General features: G+C 41.5%; 6 protein-coding genes across 8 annotated transcripts in view; 2 read left to right on the forward strand and 4 right to left on the reverse strand.

The window, feature by feature from the left end:
* LOC135348829 (glucose transporter GlcP-like) overlaps nucleotides 1-22,622 on the reverse strand; it is a 28,353-nt gene extending 5,731 nt beyond the window's left edge. For both annotated transcript variants that reach the window (XM_064547187.1, XM_064547186.1), the window contains exon 1: nucleotides 22,609-22,622. The gene's annotated coding sequence lies outside the window, so the exon portion shown is untranslated. The remainder of the gene's footprint in view (nucleotides 1-22,608) is intronic.
* LOC135348790 (kinesin-like protein KIF16B) overlaps nucleotides 1-24,022 on the forward strand; it is a 149,112-nt gene that overhangs the window by 25,111 nt on the left and 99,979 nt on the right. The gene's annotated exons all lie outside the window — the stretch shown is intronic.
* LOC135348909 (CDK-activating kinase assembly factor MAT1-like) lies at nucleotides 16-13,843 on the reverse strand. Of its 2 annotated transcripts, none has more exons than XM_064547298.1 (8): nucleotides 13,645-13,843; nucleotides 13,306-13,458; nucleotides 13,027-13,100; nucleotides 12,873-12,976; nucleotides 11,513-11,653; nucleotides 1,061-1,195; nucleotides 349-467; nucleotides 16-209 (listed from the first exon to the last, which is right to left on the reverse strand). In XM_064547298.1, the coding sequence occupies exons 1-8, from the start codon at nucleotides 13,731-13,733 to the stop codon at nucleotides 83-85; spliced, it is 942 nt and encodes a 313-aa protein (XP_064403368.1). In that variant the 5' UTR covers nucleotides 13,734-13,843; the 3' UTR covers nucleotides 16-82. The 2 variants fall into 2 exon arrangements, with proteins under 2 accessions (XP_064403368.1, XP_064403367.1); XM_064547297.1 differs by lacking the exons at nucleotides 16-209; nucleotides 349-467; nucleotides 1,061-1,195 and adding exons at nucleotides 9,978-10,221; nucleotides 10,365-10,483; nucleotides 11,086-11,220.
* On the reverse strand, nucleotides 5,591-9,030 carry LOC135348831 (putative metabolite transport protein YwtG). Its single transcript, XM_064547189.1, has 14 exons — nucleotides 8,857-9,030; nucleotides 8,596-8,716; nucleotides 7,809-7,866; nucleotides 7,648-7,750; nucleotides 7,545-7,586; nucleotides 7,198-7,428; nucleotides 6,961-7,143; nucleotides 6,847-6,903; nucleotides 6,644-6,758; nucleotides 6,405-6,577; nucleotides 6,302-6,351; nucleotides 6,079-6,248; nucleotides 5,949-6,025; nucleotides 5,591-5,849 (listed from the first exon to the last, which is right to left on the reverse strand). Exons 1-14 carry the CDS (start codon nucleotides 8,937-8,939, stop codon nucleotides 5,672-5,674), a joined length of 1,641 nt encoding a protein of 546 aa, XP_064403259.1. The 5' UTR covers nucleotides 8,940-9,030; the 3' UTR covers nucleotides 5,591-5,671.
* LOC135348808 (zinc metalloproteinase nas-37-like) lies at nucleotides 13,897-16,753 on the reverse strand. Its single transcript, XM_064547162.1, has 11 exons — nucleotides 16,545-16,753; nucleotides 16,321-16,494; nucleotides 16,149-16,266; nucleotides 15,871-16,046; nucleotides 15,584-15,811; nucleotides 15,265-15,426; nucleotides 15,051-15,206; nucleotides 14,841-14,999; nucleotides 14,631-14,792; nucleotides 14,260-14,511; nucleotides 13,897-14,156 (listed from the first exon to the last, which is right to left on the reverse strand). Exons 1-11 carry the CDS (start codon nucleotides 16,696-16,698, stop codon nucleotides 13,978-13,980), a joined length of 1,920 nt encoding a protein of 639 aa, XP_064403232.1. The 5' UTR covers nucleotides 16,699-16,753; the 3' UTR covers nucleotides 13,897-13,977.
* On the forward strand, nucleotides 16,802-19,048 carry LOC135348947 (microtubule-associated proteins 1A/1B light chain 3C-like). The gene is made up of 4 exons (XM_064547366.1): nucleotides 16,802-16,990; nucleotides 17,357-17,412; nucleotides 17,525-17,631; nucleotides 18,656-19,048. The coding sequence occupies exons 1-4, from the start codon at nucleotides 16,921-16,923 to the stop codon at nucleotides 18,813-18,815; spliced, it is 393 nt and encodes a 130-aa protein (XP_064403436.1). The 5' UTR covers nucleotides 16,802-16,920; the 3' UTR covers nucleotides 18,816-19,048.

Here is a 24,022-nt window from a genome sequence, read left to right on the forward strand (position 1 = left end):
CTTTGCAAGGGTCAATTTTCATTTGCATAACTTTTGAGCTGTTGTTGAATACACATAATAACGAATGCATGCTATGTAAATGTCAAATGTCCTGAGGCTTCAACAGCAGACAGGAGAATGCGTCCTGCAGCACTCTCTGACAGGCGTAGGCAGGGACAAACCCACTGCCAATGTGGTGTTCCTCTAGACACCTCATATTCAACAAGTACCTATTAAACACACAGCATCAAAAATGAATGGGTAATTGTCTCAAAGAGCATGATTTACGAAATTAATTGAGGCTTGTACTAACAGTGTAGGCTTCGTCCCACGAGATATTTACAGCACAAGACTACTTATGCTGCTTACCCAAAGCTCTCCATTTCCTCTAGCTCTGGAACGCCCGGCCCCCATGTTGACAGAAGGAGGGGCTGGTAGCTGTATACTTTCCCTTGACTCATAGGTAGTGGGTCAAACACTGTCATGCCCTGTGAGCAGCGGAAATGTTGAGCTACATTTAACACCCATTGTGAGCATTCTATAGCTATAGAGCTATAGTGCATCTTAGTTGGTTGAACGGAGCAGCCAACCATGACCACTAATTGCATTAGTGAAGTAAAAATGTATACATAGTTAGTGTCCTACGCAGGCCTGAAGGGTCTATTGACTGAGTAATTAATTAAGGAGCGAAAGTGGGTGTGGGGACGAGGCTAATACACAGTGTGTGGGTGTGGGGACGAGGCTAATAGTGTGTGAATGAGGTGTTCATGGTTAGCTGCACTCTAACTTGTACGTACAACATTTTAAAGTCCTCAGTAATAACGATGTACTACTTGGACTGATACAATATGAAAATACAACAACAACAAAAAACAAATTGCTACCCCCTCAGGCTACAGAGCGTAGTACGAACACACTGCGTTAATCAACACAATTGCATACTTAGTAACGGAACTAATAGATGGGTGGTTTTTGTAGTATGTAGAGTGGTATTGCAGTGTGGGTGACCGTGTATAAGAGATAATTATTATGAAAATGTGTAGCACTGCTATCCCTGAAAGCAACAACAATAACAACATACCACAAGAGCGTGATGAGAGGGGAGTAAGGTGTCCTTCTTAGTGGCAACAGTCTCTGATGACTCCTCCCCTGCTGTGTTACCAGAGACAGCTGCATGACTGGCCAACACTTCACTGGCAGGTCGGTCAGAGTATATCTGCAGGGTAGTGTGGGTATGTGTGTGTGGACAGAGTATATCTGCAGGGTAGTGTGGGTATGTGTGTGTGGGCAGAGTATATCTGCAGGGTAGTGTGGGTATGTGTGTGTGGGCAGAGTATATCTGCAGGGTAGTGTGCATGGGTATGTGTGTGCATGTGGACAGAGTATATCTGCAGGGTAGTGTGGGTATGTGTGTGTGGGCACAAGTTTAAGTAAACAGCTTTCCAAGCACCTTAGCTAAATATTGGAGCAAGCACAACAATTCTACACCCTAACATAACTGCCTAGTTGGGATGCTGGTATAAGAGCTTTGCAATGCATATATATCACCGACAGCTTGTGCATTACCGGATCATAGAAATAGGGTGATGGGCTCTTGTAAAGTGTATCTAGAAAGTGAAACACTAGAAACACTAGTGTACGTGATGTCATTGTCGATGTGTAATGACAGTTATCACTGTAATGGAATGAAATATTGGTATTACAGTCCGAAAGCCATCACTGATCTTCATCTCCACATTGATGTGAAACTATTTGCTTTCAGAAAATCTTATAATCATTGAATTGTTCCCAAACCATGCAGGGGGTGGGGGGGGGGTTGCAGTTGATATCTTTCAACAGCTGTTTAACTTTAGTATCATTGATCTCTCCAATTTCAATGATTTTTTCTGAAAGCTGCCAAAGACAAATGATGTGTTTAAATCCAAAATTTTGTTGGGACCATAATTTGTTGGCCTGGACCATGGTATTTGGCATTTTTCCATCTCCTAAACATTGATATTCATCAACGGAATTTAAGTTATGGCAGCTGAAATAGTAGACTGGAAACCACGCCCCTTTCTTTAGGGAAAGAGACTGGCCAGGTGACTATCAACGACTTGTCCCAACGGAATGCTTGGAATGTAGTGTGTGCATGAATGCGTGGGAGATATCTAAACCACAATATTGCATAAATTTTATTATAAGTGAGTATTAATATTTTTAGCTGTACAGTTGCAGTATCAATTTTATGTCTACTTACTGCTAGCTGTTTGGATATAAGTTGTATATCAGTACTTCTCCAATGAAGCAATTCGCTATAACCTGGCTGGCTACAAGGCCACTGCAAAAATAACAGACAGAAGTAGCAGAGATATATTTGTCTCTCTGCCAACTGGTTTATGGAAAGTCCCTTTGCTTTGCCCTATTGCCAGCAACATTTGAGTTTCTATTACAGCGGTATCATTGCCACAGACAGGACAAGAACTAGGTAATCCAGGTGACAGCTAGCTCCAGACTTGGACATAGTTTTGCAGCAGTTGACTTATGATTGAAATTAAGTTTGATAGGTGGCTGAGCTAGCTAGCTTGCTAGAGTACAGTAGATCTAGCTAAAGAGTATACTAAACCGCAACACTGGTGACCACACCCTTTTCCCTGAACCACTTCCGCAAAATTCAGTACGCAATGAAGACAAGTCGTTGATAGTCACCTGGCCAGTCTTTTTCCCTAAAGAAAGGGGCATGGTTTCCAGTCTACTGAAATAGTGGGCATACTTCAAGGCTATAAATTTTTGTTTTTCGCTGATTAATTAAGTATGTATTCCAATGTGCATGCATGCGCCCTAGTCTGGGGGCCAGACCTTTTTCTCAGAGGGGGGAGGGGGAAGAGAGAAAGAAGGTCTGGAGACTCTTGCAGCACTTCCGTTAGCCTCGATCCCAGGCCGCACTTCCTCGAAGAGTGGGCCTGGTATCGACTGCTTGCGCATGCGCTAATCTTCCGCCGGTATCTGGCGGATCCGGATAACAACGTTTATGGTCAGTAAAACAGTGATGTCACAACAAACGGAAGTGGATTAAAGGAAGTAGATAGAAGGTTCCATTGAAGGTTTCTAGCCCATCTGATAGTATTCTGAGATATTGGAGGTTATAAAGAAGGAGTAAATGTAGCAATACTCTCATTTCATTGGCTGTATCTAAATTCCATTGGCTGTAATCCAAATTCCAAAAGGCAATACTCGCATTTTATTGGGTTAAAAAATCACATGACATAGGATATGCATTTCATTGGCTCTGGTCACATTCCGCTAGAGCACACGGAAATGCTGCAAGAGTCTCCAGACCTAATCCTAGCTCTCTTGATTTTGCCCCCGAGCTATTAGGTCTGGCCCCCAGACTAGCATGCGCCCAATGGCAAAAATTGAATCAGCGAAATCCTTTCTACGGTCTTTTCTGTGTACAGTCAGCAATAATTAAAGGGATTAGCCTTGATTCCAGGCCGCACTGAAGATTATGCGCATAATTATTGCTGAATCAGCATTATTTTTATTTTTTGCAAAATATTCGTCATGCCTAGCTGGGTGGGGCTCGATCTGCAGCTAACGCTGCTTTGCCTGCAAGTAGTGCTCACTAGTTAGAGTTGTGCCAAGAAGTATTGTTTAGTGCTGGTAGTTTCAGTACTTAGTAAGCGTGCAAAGACGGAGATAAATGTCTCACTGACGACAATTGATCAATTCGGCAGCTCACTTCTCATGACCACCACTCCGTCCGCAAGCGAGTTATTCTTTCCAAATTTTTGGGAGCTGTTACTTTCTTACCCATCTGTAGGTCCATGTAGTTAGTTTTGTGCAAAATCGTCTTGTGCTTCGAGCAATAGCCGCCGATTATAGGTATCTGGCAAAGATCGGTTACTTACTCTACATTGACACCTAAAATAGCTATTAAATTATCCTGGCCTCACAGACTCACAGCTTATGACCACACACATTAACTAGTAGCTTGAGGTTTGGTTTCTGGTAGGAGCTTGTCTTACAACGAGGATTGGCAGTGGGTTTGCCCGTGTTTAGCAATAATTATTTCTTAATTAACTCATGTTCAAACTGTTTCATCAAGAAACTGGCTGAACAGATAGTTTATTTAGCCTTTTCTCTATTTGTATCTCTCATTTCATAACCCATGAACATTTTAATGAATGAATATTGTCATTTTAAAAATTGCACTATTTCTACGTTTCACCGCTCTTTGTCTGACTGACTAAGTAAGTGAGTGAGTGAGTAAGTAAGTAAGTATTACAAAGTGCTTCTTCAGATTTGCGATTGCTTCCACGAGGCAGATGACCTCTCAGTCTCTATTTCTCTTACCTAGACAATTCCGCCATCTTTAATGACTCAGCAATTGCGTTGTGGCCAAAATAATAGATAGGCGTGGCTAAGAAACCGTGTGCTGAAAATCAGTGCAGCAGTGCTTTTCCAGAGCCCGAGGTGCTCTAGCTCCCTTTCTCTGACAGGCATGCTATACGCACTGGCTAGATATCATGCTCTTAATTTAAAAGCTAAAATGGCTGTCATTTATAATACTGATTCACAAATTCAACATATCAAGCAATACTGATTACTCATTACTGAATTATTAGTCCAGAGATATTCGAGAAGATGTCTGATTAGTCTTGTCTTCTCTTCTTGAACTTCTGTACTGCCTCTTGACATTCCACTTATGCATGTCATAATACGTAAATTTATACTTCTGTACTGAAAAAGAAAGGGAATCCGACTAGAAAAACATTTGCAATGTGAAAAATTGCTAGGATTGGCCAGGGAACCACAAAAAAGCGTGGAAACAAGAAATCAGACGAGAGCATAACTCCAGTCCGTTACAACGTCATGAACATGTACAATGCATAGTATATACAGGGCCGTAGCCACCAACTTTAGAGTGGTCAGGTTGTTATGAACGCGCGCCGAATTTGTTGAGGCCGCGCCCATTTCCGGTATCTTTGGTAACGCCCCTTCTCTACTGGCCTATAATTGGACTAGACTCTGTTCAGCTTTAAAGCTTAGCCCTAACACAAATGTTACAGAACACAACATCTTGATTCTTATATCATGATGGAGAAACAGCAAAGTTGTATTTGGCAAGACCACAGAACTGGTTTGGACTTTCCAAATGATCGCTTGGGGAACAAAAAATGGTTAGCTGGATGGTGAGCTTAGTCTGGAAGACTTGGAAGGGATTTTCTCTCGCCATAGTAATGATAGCATGTAGACTAATAGTGGATCACTTATAATTCTAGCATGCTTGCATGTTTTGCACTGCAGAAGAAGTTCACTGCATTTTTTGTCCATTATGTGTTTACTGTAGTGACGACCATTGCCTATTCACCTCGGCAAAAGTGGTCAGGTTGAAACCTGACTAACCTGACTGGTGGCTACGGCCCTGTTTAATATAGACTGTGTTCCAGATCCATCTACCATGCAGCTTCCATCCACCACATCATTCCATGCAGGTCACCAGTACAGCCCGTGCATGTCACTACGCATGGATGGACTGTGTATACCTATGCTCAAGACTCCATGTATTAGGAACATCAATTCAGTACAAATCACATGATTATATATGCCAATCCTAGCAATTTTTCACATTGCAAATGTTTTTTTAGTCGGATAAAAATAGAACTGAACTGATTAATTTTGATGAAATGCAACAGCACAATGACACAGATCACACAGTTGTTTTGTGTTTCCCATGTTCCTCACAGTCTTTGTCTTTCTCCATATCACTTCTTCTCTGAGAACTTGACTTCTCATCTTCCCTGGGTTTAGGCTTACCACCTGTTAACACTACTCCATTGTCTGTCCTGCTGACATCAGTTGAGAGGCTTTTAGGTCTTCGGCAAAACCTGTGCGTGAATGCAAATCAGTGCTTAAAACACATGTAGGTATGCATTCAAAACATACAAGCAAGCTATAGCACTCAAAAAATAACAACAACTTCACACCGAAAGAAACTAGCAAGTCCAATTCTTTCCAACCAGGGCTTAGCAAATATCTTCTCCATCTGCTCAAGACTAACACCCTGTAAACAGAACATTCAGTTTAGAACAAAATTATCCACCTTGTCACAAATACCTTTGTCTCGGGTAGAAGAAACAGATAAAACACAGCTGCAACTATGTTGATTATACTAATCATGTAGAGGGAACCAAAGGCTTTTACAGTAGCCAAAATGGAGGGGAAGGATTGTGTGAAGAGGTATGTCGCTCCATAGTTCATTGTCGTGGCAATAGCAACCACAACACCTATACAAATAATAGACTTTGGTATAGAAGCGTACACTCGACTGTGAGCTCACCTCGTCCCTCCAAAGGAAATATCTCACTGGTGACAACCCACGGAATCACACTGCAAATCAAAGAGTAAAGCCTGTAGCAATATTGACTAAGTGATCAACTTACTACCAGGTGGATGAGTAGACTAACATAAAGAGGCAGACCAGACACACAACAATATAGCCAACGACATCATTATTCTCTTCCTCCAAGTTGAAGGCAAAGACTAGTGTAGCAGCTGTTCCAGTGAGGAGAAACATAATCACAGCGCCTCCAACCAACATAGGCTTTCTGCCAAGCTGCAATAATAATTATATATCAAGTAAATACGGTACATTGATTTTTTTGACAATCTACTTCTGCACCTTCTCAATAAAGAGTGTTGTGAAGATGGTTCCACAGAGACTCATTACTCCAATCACAATTGCAGTGACAAACGGAGCAATCCCCAGAGAACAAAACAACGGCTCAGAATAGAAACTGTACAAAAATTTAAGGGGCAATATTAAAAACAGCAGAAAAAGGAGGCTGGCTGTCACCGGCATGGTGTACACTAACCAAGACTCACAAAACTGCTGTTCCACAGCCAGCAGCAAAAAAATGAAGTGGTATCCCAAGAAATACTCTGTAGCAATTTACAGAGGTAATATCAATAAATATTATTATACTAATACACAATCACCTCTTCAAGATCTTCCATTTTAATATGGCTTTAATCTCCTGAATGATACTTAAATTCTTCGCTGACTCCAAACTCTGTCTAATGTCCTCTAGCTCAGCTTCAATTCCCTCCTGTCCCAGCTTGGAGGAAGTTTGTCTCAGCACTTCTCGTGCCTCTGACTCTCTCCCATTCAACATGAGCCACCTGCATGATAGTAATACTTTATGTACGTATGTTAGATGAGACTAACTAGCTCACCTTGGGGTCCTGGGCATCAAGGTCATGCCGAGAATATAGACACACCCAAATATAGAAGCCAGTATACGAGACACTCTCCAACCAATAGGCTTGTCAAACAATATGATGTTGGTGACATAACCAGTTAAAACTCCCAATGCTATGGTTGGGCCAATGAGAGAGGTCAAGGCCCCTCGGATGTGCTTGGGAGCTATCTCAGCAATGTACACAGGGCCAGCCAAATAGAACACGCTGTGGAAAATATCACGTTAGCTCTAAGTTTAAATACTACAATGCAGGACAATAAGATCATAATACACAATAACTATGAAGTAACGAGACTCAGTACACAATGCGTGCAAACATACCCATATCCCAATCCAGCAATGAGGCGACCCAAAATTAACATCCTGGACACAGAACAAAAAGAATGTGTTAACAGTTTCGAAGTAATGAGTATTCAATAATTACCAAGAAGCTCCCTGAACAGCTGCACTCTGTATGGATCCTCCAAGAACCACAAGCACTCCTGACATCACAAGAGTTATTTTACGGCCAAAGTAGTCGGCAGGCTCTGTGCATTGTGGACGAGTACAAGAATTGCATGTGATCTGTACTCCTATGTTACTTACTGCCAGCAATAAGGATTCCGATGGCTCCTCCGAGGTTTATGATGGATATGATGGTCCCCTGTATGGTTAGATTGTGGGGAGTACGATTGCGGTGAATGTAATATAACATGCATGTTTCATGGCCAGCTATGTTATAGTTATTGACTGGTTGACTAGTCAACAACTGATTTATTTACTGCAAAAATAGAAAAACAGTCATTTGAACATCAATGGAGACAGTCAAGCTTGCTCTCATAGCCACTTATGCCGCAGTTATAACAGTCAGGTATGATAGCTAGCTAGCTACTACTTTCTCCCAAGCAGCTAGGTTCTACTGAAGCCATACACTTTGACCAGACCCGCCCACCATATCCGCAGCTGCAGTTTTGCATTGCACAAGTCTACCAACATTGCTCTGTACTCAACTCCTCTAGCTCTACCTCTGAGCCACAGCCTTGACTAGAAACATAGAGCAAGAATTCAACTGCAGTGTTTCAGGCCTCCTGAACATGTAATAAGTAGCTTAGACTGCTAGCCAGCTAGCTCAGGTCAATATGACAATAGCATAGCACAAAACAAAGTGTACAAAAACTTTTTGCATGTATAATTGCTATTTTGCTGTGTACAAATTGTCAAGATGATTCAAAAGTTTAATAGTGCTTGTAGGAAGTAAAAATATGGCTCATATTCACTGGAAATCACCTAGGATACGGAGTGAACCAGTAAATAATATCTAGATACCATAAATTAAAAAGCATCAGGTATAAGCACTAAACTGTACATGAACTAATGATGAAAGGAGCCTCACCAAAATAAGACAACTGCCTTCCGTGAGATGCGACATCTTTGTACAACTTGCGTTTGTGGAACTGTTCCCCAGATCGAAGAACTCCAGAAATCCTGAAAAGTTCTGCAAACCATTGACAGACCTGCACAACACACAGAAAACAAATTATACACCTAGTACCATAGATAGTAGAGGAGGCACTCTAGTCTACTATCTATGCTAACAGTAGCCTAGTACCTGCGTTCAAGCATGCAACACCTATCTACAGTATGATTATGTTACCCAATGCTGTATCCAGCCAAGTAAGCCCCCAGGGCAGCAAAGAATGCCACAAAAGAAACGTAGGCCCAGTCTCTGCCTGCCATTGAGTTGCTCAGACCTAGCTACCTAGAACACTCTGCCTAGAACAAGAGATTGAACAGACCATGAAATTCACATTTTAATTAAGTAGTGATCATAATTATGCGAGGTACGCGTCGATCACGTCATAGATCTACCACTAATTACTGAAGTACCATCGGATTGGCCAACCCCACCGCCTCCAGGCTCACTTCGCTGCCATAGAAGAATACAGCTACACAAGGGAGCATTCCATGATGCTCTAAGTCTTAGGTACAACTGGCAGCCCATCCGCACCCCGCTATCGTGTGCTTGTGGAGCCAAGTTCTCTGTAGAACACGTCCTCTCCTGCCCTAAGGGTGGCTTCCCCTCACTAAGGCATAATGAAATCAGGGACTTGACTGCTAATCTCCTAACTGAGGTGTGCAGCAACGTCAGTATTGAACCAGAGCTGCAACCTATCTCTGGAGAAGCGCTCAGAGGTGCTACATCTAACTCTCAGCCAGGTGCAAGACTGGACGTCGCTGCAAATGGATTCTGGGGAGGACGCTTCCAAAAAACATATCTAGATGTCAGAGTATTCAACCCTTTTGTCCCCTCCAATTCTCACTCCAACCTTACAGCCTGCTACCGCAAACATGAATTAATAAAAAAACGTGCCTACGAGCAAAGGATAAGAGAAATTGAGAATGCCTCATTCACCCCACTCGTTCTCTCTGCCACCGGAGGTCTTGCTGTTGATGTTGAAGCGACCGTTTTTTACAAAAGACTTGCCTCCCTACTTGCAATGAAATGGGATCAACCCTACTCCTCCACCCTGTCCTGGCTACGCTGCCGCCTAAATTTTCTTTACTAAGATCAGCAATCCAGACATTCGTGGTGCCCGCTCAAGCGTTGGTCAAGCCATGAAGACACCGCCCCCTATTGACCTGGCTATGTCAGAACTGCAAATCAACTGAACTCAGCATCCACATAGTAATTATTTTTGGCATTATTTTTCCTTTTCCTTTTTTTTTGTCTAGCTTTGTACCCTCTAACCTTTACATGAAAAATTAATAGCCATAAAAAATAAAAAAAAAATACTGAAGTACCACGCCCCCTTTGCAAGGGTCAATTTTCATTTGCATAACTTTTGAGCTGTTGTTGAATACACATAATAACGAATGCATGCTATGTAAATGTCAAATGTCCTGAGGCTTCAACAGCAGACAGGAGAATGCGTCCTGCAGTGCTCTCTGACAGGCGTAGGCAGGGACAAACCCACTGCCAATGTGGTGTTCCTCTAGACACCTCATATTTGACAAGTACCTATTAATTCAACACACAACATCAAAAATGAATGGGTAATTGTCTCAAAGAGCATGATTTACGAAATTAATTGAGGCTTGTACTAACAGTGTAGGCTTCGTCCCACGAGATATTTACAGCACAAGACTACTTATACTGCTTACCCAAAGCTCTCCATTTCCTCTAGCTCTGGAACGCCCGGCCCCCATGTTGACAGAAGGAGGGGCTGGTAGCTGTATACTTTCCCTTGACTCATAGGTAGCGGGTCAAACACTGTCATGCCCTGTGAGCAGCGGAAATGTTGAGCTACATTTAACACCCATTGTGAGCATTCTATAGCTATAGAGCTATAGTGCATCTTAGTTGGTTGAATGGAGCAGCCAACCATGACCACTAGTGAAGTAAAAATGTATACATAGTTAGTGTCCTACGCAGGCCTAGAAGGGTCTATTGACTGAGCAATTAATTAAGGAGCGAAAGTGAGTGTGGGGACGAGGCTAATACACAGTGTGTGAGTGTGGGGACGAGGCTAATAGTGTGTGAATGAGGTGTTCATGGTTAGCTGCACTCTAACTTGTACGTACAATATTTTAAAGTCCTCAGTAATAACGATGTACTACTTGGACTGATACAATATGAAAATACAACAACAACAAAAAACAAATTGCTACCCCCTCAGGCTACAGAGCGTAGTACGAACACACTGCGTTAATCAACACAATTGCATACTTAGTAACGGAACTAATAGATGGGTGGTTTTTGTAGTATGTAGAGTGGTATTGCAGTGTGGGTGTATAAGAGATAATTATTATGAAAATGTGTAGCACTGCTATCCCTGAAAGTAACAACAACAATGAAGCAAGGTACGTAAATACAACAACACACCACAAGAGCGTGATGAGAGGGGAGTAAGGCGTCCTTCTTAGTGGCAACAGTCTCTGATGACTCCTCCCCTGCTGTGTTACCAGAGACAGCTGCATGACTGGCCAATACTTCACTGGCAGGTCGGTCAGAGTATATCTGCAGGGTAGTGTGGGTGTGTGTGTGGACAGAGTATATCTGCAGGGTAGTGTGGGTATGTGTGTGTGGACAGAGTATATCTGCAGGGTAGTGTGGGTATGTGTGTGTGGACAGAGTATATCTGCAGGGTAGTGTGGGTATCTAGAAACTGAAATACTAAAAACAGTAATGATAAAATGCATGTGATGGCATTGTCTAAAGTGTAATTCGACGTATGGATTAGACAATGCCATCACATGCATTTTATCATTACTGTTTTTAGTATTTCAGTTTCTAGATACGCTTCACTTACCAGCTCATCAATTATGGAGTCTTTCTCTCTCTTCTTTTGTATAGTTATCCTCTTCTCTATTTCTAGTGCCTCCTTATTCTTGTAGTCTCGTTCGGCAACCTCCTGGTGTATCTGGTTCATCAGTACTTTCTCCACTCGTAACTGCAGTGAAGGAAACAGATCTTACTAGACTAGACAGTAGCCGGAATGGAGTGGAACCTCCGAATAAATAGTTTAAGAGCAGAGCTTTTGTCCTCTTTTCGGAGGTTAGGTTCATTCAAATTGCTATATCAAAGATTTATGGATAGCATGTATGGTCTGTATGCACCCAAATTTTGAAAGCACTACGGGTGCTAATGCCTTGGTACAAGATGTCAAAGTTACATAACATAAAGCTACTAGCTATTAGCAAGAGTATATGACAGAGAAGAGAGTCGAACGTAGTCATGCTGTACATCAGATGTATGCGAAGAGTAACGTGACTTCCTGTATCTGTCACAAGCTTGGAATTTGCACACTGACCAATCCAAGTGTGTGACAGATACAGGAAGTCACGTTACTCTCCACTTACATATGATGTACAGCATGCCTACGTTCGATACTCTCTTCTCTATTACTCTTGTTATTAGCAATAGCTTTTATACACACATTACACCATAATTATGATGAACATGCTAGCCTCTATACAAAGGCTCTCCTTTTTCTGTTCTTCATCACTAAGATAAAATACTGTACGTATTATCGTTCAATCAGTCTCCTTTTATCTCTATTTCTTTCTTTCTTCCTCCAATGATATTATCCTATGGATACCGAAGATTACCTCGAGTCTGTGCCAGTAACTGCACGAGTGCCTGAGTGACAGTTACTGGCACAGACGAGTGATAGAGTGGGTAATGATCGCCCATGATTGTTGATAAAAAGGATCGATGCCAAGTCTAAAATTAATGGCCGGCTGAGAGCCTTGCAGCTCTCTTCTCACTCTTGCAGCTAGCGTTCTAGTGCAGAGCTAACTACTAAGTAGAGTAGCAACACTCCATGGACAAGTTTTGCTACGCACTCTTCTGAAAAGACTGCAATGGCATTCCAAGTAAGCAAAACTAGGCATAACTCGAGAACGAAGCAAATCCACGAATTAAAATCCGATTACTAGAAACTTTACTTGCACTTTATTGATGCTTGAGCAGTCTACACACAAACACACTACTGTGCCGTATACCTCCCTTGTGCATGCGCACCGAGGTATAACTTGGCCTAATTTTGTAATGATGTGTCTTGTCCTATCACTATACATGCATACACACTCACAACTAGTTCAACAGGCCGCAATATCTTTTACGTGCAGTTTGTCACTAGCTACATTGCACAGTATCAAGTATGTTACCTGTCTGTCTCTATTCTTCATGATGAGCGTCTGGTTATCCTTCTTGTAAGCGTCCATTTTAGCTCTGGTCTGGTCCACATCAACACCATTAGCCAGGTTGTATACTGGCAGGGAGCAAGAGGTTAGTACTCCGTCCAGTATTTGCATGACTCACTGATTGTCTCCACTTCCTCAAGATAGTCATTGTACTCCCTCAGAGAAGGAAAGTCTCTCTCTGTCTTGTTGTAGCTGAGAAATGCCTTCATGAAACTTTACAATTATCGGTTAAATACTTATAAGTAATTAAACAGGGGAAAAGAATTATTTGTAGTGGCAGACATTTCAGATAATTATTATTTTGACCTAAATACACCATAACAAGATTCAACGGAATGCATATTTTCAAGTTACGCGCACTAAGGGTTGAAAATATTTCAGTGAGGTTCATACTCACTCTTTAAGTATCTTCTTCCGTATATCAACCTCCTTCTCGATGTACGAGTCGTCAAACTGTTGCAGTCTGAACTGGTTCTTCCTGAGCACCACCCCACACTCGGGGCACGGGCCAGACGCTCGAATGAACACCACCTCCACACAGTCCCCACACCTGCCGGGAAAGAATACTAGCTGCATGTACCGTTATGCCCATTCACTTGTATAATCACATAGTTGATCTACGTACAATAATAAGATTAAGATTTTGCTTTTACTGCTTTGCTGTAATAGATCTACGTAACTATTATACATTGACACCTAAAATAGCTATTAAATTATCCTGGCCTCACAGACTCACAGCTTATGACCACACACATTAACTAGTAGCTTGAGGTTTGGTTTCTGGTAGGAGCTTGTCTTACAACGAGGACACTTCAGTTGATCCATGGTTGGTTCTTTATGCTATCATAGATGGTATATGCATGCTATAGCGCTATGACAAGAGTTTATACTGAGTTGTCTTGACCATAATTATTTTGACCACATGGGCATGGATGGATAGATTTAGGGGGATTTCCCTAGCTGCAGGGCATGCAAGGGTGGGTGGGGCTCATTCGCAAAAACATGATGTGATATGTACAAACAATACAAAACTAAATAATAAACAGTTCTCTATATATAACAGATCTAGTTATAAGTAAATTGCCACAATGCTAATGAGCAAAAGCAACAGGTGAACACAACTGGCATGCCTAGCTGCACTACTTGTTGTAGCTTCCGTTCCTACAATGCTCACGACAGATTCTGAGAAGCTTCTCACATCAGCAATCTCATAGAGATCCATGAGAAAATAGCCAGCATATTGCCCACCTGAAAGGTCAAATATGAATAGTATTTCTAGCAAAGTTTAGCTATATAGATCTAGGTATTATATATAGTAACTAATGCAGCTAGCCTTTTCACGTAAACATACCTATACCACCTTGGCAAAGATCTGTATTAGCTGGGAATATTGTGTATTCAGCTTTACTACTAGATCCGGATATACAGTATCCCACAGTGACAGCAAAGAACTGATATCCAAGCAATTGAGCAGCTGAGCCACATTTCCTCACAGGCTCGTCTCTAGATGTTGGTGAGTCTGACAAGTCTTCCGTCTCTCCTTCCAGAAAATAGAGACTGTTACTGTACGCAGGCAGGTAGTAGCACCCAGCATGCTGAACCCCTGAAAATATAAACAATTACAGTATAAGCCCTATCTACAGAGCTATTAGTAAAAATTCTGTTTATACATTCAGCATGGGGCAAGTACTGAAACGTTTATAGAGCGAGTCATCATTTTACCTCTTAGCTCTGGTTCTGGGTTGCAGTCCTCTGTGTTACAATCTTCATTCTGTGCGGAAACACATTGGGAATCCCCTGAGCACTGTCGAGATCTGAACCGAGTCCCCCCGCCACACTCAGCCGTACAATCACTCCATTCTGACCACTCTCCAACCTCAACAGCTAGCAGGATAAACAATATACACCTTGATTATATACTTGTATACTCACTAATAGTTGTGCAAGAGACGTCAGAGTTACAGTAGTTGGTTTCCACATTGATTCCAACACAGTTGTTACCATTGATACATCTTCTCCTTCTGTACCGTCTTCCACCCTGACATGTCTGGCTACAAGAGCTCCAACCACTCCAGGATCCCCACTCAGACACTATAAAGAAGTTTCAGTTACAGCTAACTTTTATATATAGAGACTGTATACCTTCAGGACAGTCTTGAGAGTTGCAATCTCGAAACTGCTTTAAGCGTCCACTGCATGCGTTGCCGTTCACACATTGTCTCTGTCTTTCTTGTCTTCCGGTCCCACAGCTGGCACTGCAACCACTCCACTCACTCCAACTGCTCCACGTGGCCTCTTCTACAAAATATTATTAACACAATATTATATATGCTGCCGACAGACCCTTAGTGCTCACGTTTGCAACTCTGAGTATTGCAGTTCTCTGTGTCAATATTATTGCCAGGACAAGTGAACCCTCCAACACAAGTCCTCGTTCTACTCCTGGTTCCTCCATTGCACGCCCTACTGCAAGAGGACCATGAACCCCAGTTGCTCCATTGAGAGGATGCAGTCACCTCTTTGGAAAAAGGGACATAATAAGGCAACTATAATTAATACAGAGATTCGTATACCCAACGCAAAAGTGTTATAATGATAGTTGTAAAATCGAGTCTACAAATTTGTCTGTAATTATAGCTAGTTAATGTAGAGTATAACACACAGACATATTATACCATCTGAGCAGTACAAAGCTCTGGCATGTTGCAAATCATATGCTGACATTCCATCTCTCTGTCCTAGGTCATTAAGCTCAACTCCTGATGTTCTGACTGGCACAATGGTAGGCTGTCCATCATTGGTGAATGCATAGGCACCATAGTGCATAACTGAGCCGTAGTCATAGGGAACACCTTGTGTAGTTGCATAAGATGAGCTGACCTTTTCAAAATTATTTTCGAAACCTGTTAAGATGCAGGCTTATAGTCATCGTGGTGATGTACACTATATAAAGCATATATACCTGAACGAATGCTGTTGTCGTTAATGGTGATGAAGGAATCTCTGTCTGGTCTGCTCTGTTCGTGCCACCTTCCCAAACAATGGAAGATCTCATGCATCACAATTCCAGAGTATTCACAGCCTCTGCCAATGGAAATATCTTGTTCACCACCAATACGACCAATGTAGGAGTAGCAACTGCAAACAAGGTGTTTTACATAATCATAGTTGCATTAAACAAAGCGATTATAATGCATGACTGTATCGTAGCAACAAACATGATTCTTGATTCTTGATTACCCTTGGCCAGAAAAAAAGCGAACATAGTCTTCCTCATTTGTACGCTCAATGAAAGAGATGCATGTCTGACTTTCATAGGTATCCATAGCACTTCTTATTGCATTCACAGCAGACGAGCCTCAAATTATGATATTGCATTATCACAAACAAGCATTTAATTATTATAACTTACTCATTTCACTATCAATGGTGTATGGAACACGGCTATTTTTCCAGAGGAACTCTTCCCTATTAACAACAGCATTGAGCGGAGAGAAGGGGTCATTCTGATTGGCCGTGGCTTCTAACAGAGCTTGTTGATTCGAAGTCAGCAAAATGTCCACCTCAATGAGACGAAAATTGACCTCTGAAAATAATAAAATTACTCCACAGTATGTTCCATAGCATGTATCTTACCCCGATTTGCGTTCTCCTCATTGGTTTGATTCCTGTACTTCTCATATCCACTAGTAGGAGGTGGAGGCTTTGGTTTGCCAGGGCCATGGCCAGGCATGCAACTAACAGTAGAACAGATTGCTACCACAGCTAAGAATACAAGTTTATCTCCCATGGCTGTGTAGAAAACTCAAGGGACTGAAGAGTAGACTTTGTATGTAGAGCTAGATAACTATATCGCGCATGCGCAGTAAATGCAAGAGACAATACCAGTGACGTCACACGCAGTCATGACAGTGCTTTTATTGAACACAGCCATACGCTCAGACATCGAAAGCCATAGCCAAGCTCCTAGTAAAGCTCTAACAAAAGAAAGTACAGAGAAAGATTGTTCACAATGAGTACAGACGACGGTAGCAGTGCCAGAAACACCACACAGAAGTCTTTTAAGCAAAGGAGAAGCTTCGGTAAAATATAAAATATCATTTTTTATCTGTACATGTACATGTACTACAAATCATGTAGCTGCTGGTACATGGTATTCGGTACAACACACAATTGGCTATTGTATACTATTGACAGGTATTGAAAGCATAACCTTGACAGCTAAACAATATCTATGTACGTACCACACCAAAAGTCCACGCTATCATTGCCTAGATCTACAGAGTTTAGACCCAACTATCTTGTTTACGTGACCAAATTTGTGTTTTCCTGGCTTGAAACACGCCCCTGACATTTGTTATGCTCGTATCAATCATAACCACCATCACACACAGCCACTACTTGCGTTCATTAACAATAATAATCGTATTTCCCCTCTTGCTCTACAGCCAGTCGTAAAGATGAAGTGGCTAGTATAAGATCGAAGTTCCCTCAGAAAGTACCGGTAAGTTACCTGTTCTCAAAGTGCTAGAGCTTTAGACGTGTCATACACTGAGAACTAAGATACAGTGTATTGTGTATAATTATATTGCTCATATTTTGTTCTGTTTTTCTAGGTAATAGTTGAGAAATACAATAAGGAAAAGGATCTGCCTCTATTGGATAAGACCAAGTTTCTTGTCCCTGAAGAGTTAACTATGAGCCAGTTTGTTACAATTATTAGGTAAGCACTCCGTGTGTGTTAGGTACTATAGACTCTGTACATTGTTAGTCTAATACAGTACATTATGAAGCACAGTATTACTAACATACACTGGCTACCCTTGTAAAGGAAATTGTTTATACAGTTTATACACTAACTGTTGCACATAATTATTGTACTTTAGAGTGCTCTAATGGTGAAGCTTGTGTGTCTAATGTATAGCTTCCAGTACATTCTTCCCAGTAGCCTTCTAGGAATCTTGTCTGTTGTGTAATGTATATAGCTGAGCTAGGAAAGCAAGCATTAGTAAATTATGTTTGGAATTGCTGAGTAGTCACTCGTTTAGCTATGGCTTTTGGGAGTTGTTTGTTTTGAATATAAAATGTCACTTTATCGCGTGTTAGGATGTGTTTTTGACAGCTAGCTACACACATGCAATGTGAAAGGAAAACAAACTAACAGCTGTTCCTCTAAAGCCTCTACCTAAACATAGGCTTTGTGTGAACATCGTTTGTATTTGATGAGGAAGGCCAATGCATTATGGGGTAGACTGTGTTCAGAAAGGAGGGGCGGGCCTTGATATTGATAGTGGATGATTTTTCCTGTTGTGCGAGATTGTCAGTCACATGCGTCATGTTTTCAATTATTCATTGTCTGTGGAATTGCATTTCTGTGGCTCAAATATAATCATGTGCTGAGCTTGCACGGTAGTTAGTCCGTAGTCAGGTTTTGACATTCATTAGCACAGACGGTTAAACAGCTGCAAGCCTTCCTAGGTCAATTTTGAAGTGAGTGTGAATGCGTTTAGAGTCTCAGGTGTAGCATAATTAAAGGTCAAGCTTGTGTTTGTTTTGTGTAGCAATGTTGACACAGTATACGTGTGTTTCTATTTAAGCTGTCTTGTTTTGCCTGTAAGTATTGTGGTTCTTATGTAATGCATCATCTCAGGTATAAAGTAATACCCTTTGCACACACCCGTGCACTAGGTGTAGTATCAACAACTGTACTTTAATCCCTCCTCCCCCCCCCCCACACACACACACAGAAACCGTATGGGCCTCTCTCACACCCAAGCTTTCTACCTGCTGGTGAATAACAAGAGTCTAGCCAGCATGGCCACCACCATGAGCCAGATCTATGACCAGGAGAGGGACGAGGATGGATTCCTGTACATGGTCTATGCCTCTCACGAATTCTTTGGCTAAGGACCTTTATTTATTTGAACAGCTATAATATAAACAATGTCGGTTGATTTTATGTCAGTTTCACACAAAGATGTTATTTTGCTCACTCTTTGTTACCTTGTCACGTTTGATAATTAAAGTGTGCACTTCTTGTGTAGCTGTCATGACTGTGTGTTTTACTGGTCATCATTTCTATCCAATAGATCACCTCATAAAAACTTGTTTATAGTATAATTATAGTTGTGAATCTGTAATTTCAATTCCGATTGGTTATTACCGTATAGCAGGTTATTTTTGACACTAAATTTTTGCGGATGCTCAACCATAGATAGAGTAGTGACTCTGTCTCTATGCTCAAACTCTTAGAGTTTAAATTTAATGACCACACCCTATAATAGAGACTTTCAACCGGAAGTAAACCGAGCAAACCGAGCTGTCAATCTCGAAAAGGCTACAGTGCAACAAACAAGAGAGTAGATTTTTTTTTGGTACACATTTTTTACATTTTGTGGCATATCTTCTAAAGTAAAAGTGATATGATCTATTTGAGTGCAGGTACTGAAAGTTCAACTATTGGCGCTTCCATTGGACCACCACCTGTTACATCACATGACATCATCAGTATAAAATGGCTGTCTGAAGATGTGTACTTCCGAAAATATGTTAGGAATAGAAGTAGCTTATTTGTTTGAGTTAAGATCTGAAATTTGTTGTGCATGTACCTGGGTATATTGCTCATCTTTTGAGCTTCAACAGAAGTCTGGGCTACTAGTAAGTTCTGAGAAATACTGCATTTTGTTGTTTTTTGGTGGCAAATATGTTAGGAATACAACTTTCGATTTTATATTAGTTAAGGTCTGATTTTTGAGCAGCATGTACTACAATAGTGTACTTTTCATCTGTACTAACTTACAGGAGTTAGGCTAGCCTCTTTTTTGCTAGAGCGGCCCATCTTGTCAAAAACAGTGCTTTTTATGACTTTTGGGGCGATTTGGCTACGTAGTAAGCTCAATTACCACGCCCCTGTGACACAGAATGACCAACACCAACTGTGTATTTGCAGGTAGACATCACATGACCTTTGGCTTTGGATGTAACAAATAACAACAAGATGATTTGTGATGTCACAAATCAATGAATATCATTGCATACGTCCGCAAAAGTAGCAAAACGGAGCAAAAATCACCATTTTTGACAAGAAGGGCCGCTCTAGCAAAGAAGAGGCTAGCCTAACTCCTGTAAGTTAGTACAGATGAAAAGTACACTATTGTAGTACATGCTGCTCAAAAATCAGCCTAATATAAAATCGAAAGTTGTATTCCTAACATATTTGCCACCAAAAAACAACAAAATGCAGTATTTCTCAGAACTTACTAGTAGCCCAGACTTCCGTTGAAGCTCAAAAGATGAGCAGTATACTCAGGTACATGCACAACAAATTTCAGATCTTAACTCAAACAAATAAGCTACTTCTATTCCTAACATATTTTCGGAGGTACAAATCTTCAGACAGCCATTTCATAGTGATGATGTCATATGATGTAACAGGTGGTGGTCCAATGGAAGCGCCAATAATTGAACTTTCAGTACCTGCACTCAAATAGATCATATCACTTTTACTTTAGAAGATATGCCACAAAATGTGAAAAAAATAATATAAAAAAAATCTACTCTCTTTGGTTGTTGCACTGTAGTAAATGTATCGTGACGTCATTAGTAAGATTTAGGGGCGTTGCTGCTTGTAAATAGCTGCAATGCGCTTGCTTAGCGTGGTAGGACGATTTTACTCAAATCGCTTTTTCTGCAGCTCCTTAGTTATACCATAGATACTATAAATTACATTTACTATGTAATTTATAGTATCTATGGTTATACAGTTTTGGGAGAGTGTTTTACATGAGTTCGACGTAGTTCGACACATCTGAACATGTTCGAACTACAGAATAACTTAGTGCTGAGCAATGGATGATATTTCAACCTGGAGAGCTCGAATTGGTCTCTATTGTATCAGGCTGCGCAGTAGAGGCCTGAAGAATAGGTCACCTAAGTCTTATATTCCAAGAGGAGGGCTTTATAGTGATGGAATTGGAACACTTATTGTGGTGCTGGGTTTGTTGCACATTGCAGTGATCTTATTATCATTGTTAATAATTATTGTCTGGATATGTTGAATTGAACCCTGGTCCTGGTAATACACCAGATAAAGAAACAAGTAGTCTACAATTATCAATTAACTATTCCTTAGCTTTACAAGGTATTAACTACCATGCCTCGTGAAGGAACAAATTCAAGCTACCGTATTCAACATAAAATGTTGCATTTTGGCCAATTATAATGCTACGAAAATGTTATGCGACTCATCTTATTTTCTCGATTTATTAAACGGCGCGGTTTCAATGGGGATTGTATACAGGCCTATAATAATTGTGGAACTATTATAATCATGGTAGGCACTTGCATTGGTTTGTATCAATGCATACATTTCTAGCACTACGGTATCTTAATTATATAATACAGGTGAAGGAATTGTTTTAAGTCTCACAAACTTGAAAGACGTCGGCATCAAGGAGACGGGTGCCTGGCTAGATGTGCTGCCTATTTCTTCGCTAGGTCTAAGGATGGATGATAACACCATCAGAGTTGCTGTAGGCCTACGTCTTGGTGCCCCTCTATGCAGACCCCATTCCTGTTATCACTGTGGAGCTGGGGTGGACAGTTGGGCACTCATGGGCTCAGCTGCCGTAGCAGTGAAGGTCGACACCATCGTCATGCGGCTTTGAACGATATTGTGCATAGAACCCTCACCTCTGCAAAGATACCTGCACGCCTTGAACCATCAGGCCTACAACGGTCGGATGGGAAGCGCCCAGATGGCATCACCATGGTACCCTGGAAGTGTGGGAAGCTGCTGGTGTGGGACGCGACCTGCCCGGACACCTTTGCCCCATCATACACCATGCATGCATAAGTGCTACCTCGGAGGCAGGGCTTGTAGCTGCAGAAGCAGAAGAGATCGAGGAAGGAGGCCAAATACACCAGCCTTGGTTCACTGCACTGCTTCACCCCACTAGCCATAGAGACTACAGGTGTTCTAGGGCCTAAGTCTAAGACATTTGTTAAGGAATTAGGTGGGCGCGTTGCAAGTGTCACGGGAGATCAGAAGTCCTCCCATTACTTACTGCAAAGGCTGTCGGTCGCAGTACGGCGTGGAAATGCGGCCTCAGTGATGGGCACAATACACCTGGTCTGTACATGTATATACGTATACTATATAATTATTAGCAAAAAATCGTTTATTTTATTAATGGCAGACCACATTACTACAAATTATAAATTTAAATTATGGGTAGTGACCCCATAGATATATAGTCAGTGTGCATGATAATTATTATTATAATTATATAGAGTTATAATTATGAGTAGAGTGTGCTTCCATGATATAGTTATAATTATGAGAGTAGAGAGTCAGTGCGCTTCCATGATACAGTTATAATTATGAGAGTAGAGAGTCAGTGTGCTTCCATGATAATTATATTTATAATTATGAGAGTAGAGAGTCAGTGCATGTGCATGCTTGCATGATATAATATGCAGTATTGTGTTACCATACTTCATCATCCACGATTTTAAGAGTCCTCCTTTGTTTCGATCATCAGGGGAGGTGACGAGTGTTAACAGTTTTTCCAGCATCAAATTTGACCAGTGGTGTTGAGAAATATTGGTGCATGGCCACGAGTTCGAGTTGAGGGGCTGCCATTGGAAATGTATCTTGCCCACGAAAACCGTATGGAGAGTATATACCAGGTAGTATAGTCATAGATTGAAGAGTTCTTCAGTATACGGTATATATAACCAGGAGTCTTCTGCTTCATCATCATCATCAGGGGGTAGGAATTGCCACAGTAGACATGTCCCACGCACGTGCTGCGTATGTATATACAGGGCCGTAGCCACCAACTTTAGAGTGGTCAGGTTGTTATGAAATGGAACAAATCGGCGCGCTATGCGCGCAGCGATTTTTAGGTCACGCCCATTTCCGGTATCGTTGGTAACGCCCCTTCTCTACTGGCTATCTGCTGGACTAAATTCTGTTCAGCTTTAAAGCTTAGCCCTAACACAAAATGTTACAGAACACAACATCTTGATTCTTATCATGATGGAGAAACAGCAAAGTTGTAATGGCAAGACCACAGAACTGGTTTGGACTTTCCAAATGATCGCTTGGGGAACAAAAAATGGTTAGCTGGATGGTGAGCTTGGTCTGGAAGACTTGGAAGGGATTCTCTCTCGCCATAGCAATGATAGCATGTAGACTAATAGTCTTGATCACTTATAGTTCTAGCATGCTTGCATGTTTTGCACTGCAGAAGAAGTTCACTGCATTTTTTTTCCATTACGTGTTTACTGTAGTGACGACCATTTCCTATTCACCTCGGAAAAAGTGGTCAGGTTGAAACCTGACTAACCTGACTGGTGGCTAGGGCTAGCCTCGTTCCCAGGCCTTACTTTTGTCACTGTTCATCCATAAACAAGACATAGTGAGGCAGCAAGGAAAGAAATGGGCGTACAGTTAAGAAAAAGTAAGGCCTGGTTTGGGAAATCGCGTGATCCACAAGGATTTTTATGAACGTGGGCGATATGTAGCCCACAATCGTGACGTAAGGTATTCTCCCACGCATTCAGAGTAAGACTGTACTGTACTGCACTGCACTGAGACAACCACCAAGCTGTGCTGCAAGTCAGATCAGAGAACCAGCGTGGCCAGCTCTGGTGGCAGTAGCTACCTGCTATATGATAATGATGACTAGGCTATTCTACTATAGCATGTAGAAAGACACAATAGTGATAGAATCTAAACACACAATCTAGACTCGTAGATCATCTAGCTAAGCCTAAAGTATATAGCTAGCTAGCTATAGTGCTTGCAAACTTCCAGTTCCAAGTCCATGTCCAGCTTGCTGCAGGCAAAGTTTTATTAGTCGTAGACCTCTGCGTGGGCAGTCCAACATCTCTAGCTCAGTATGCCCACGCTCATTTTCACCCTTCTACCACCCTTCTACCCTCACGCGACTTCCCGATACAGGCTCTCCTTTTTCCTAACTTTACGTCTATTTCTTTCTTTATTCCTCCAATTAATACCGTATTTTATCTCATTGAACGAATAATACAGTATTTTATCTTATTGAACGATTGTGATAAAGAACAGAAAAAGGAGAGCCTGTGTAGAG

The sequence above is a fragment of the Halichondria panicea genome, chromosome 15, assembly GCF_963675165.1.
Source record: "Halichondria panicea chromosome 15, odHalPani1.1, whole genome shotgun sequence".
Taxonomy (NCBI): Eukaryota; Metazoa; Porifera; class Demospongiae; order Suberitida; family Halichondriidae; genus Halichondria; species Halichondria panicea.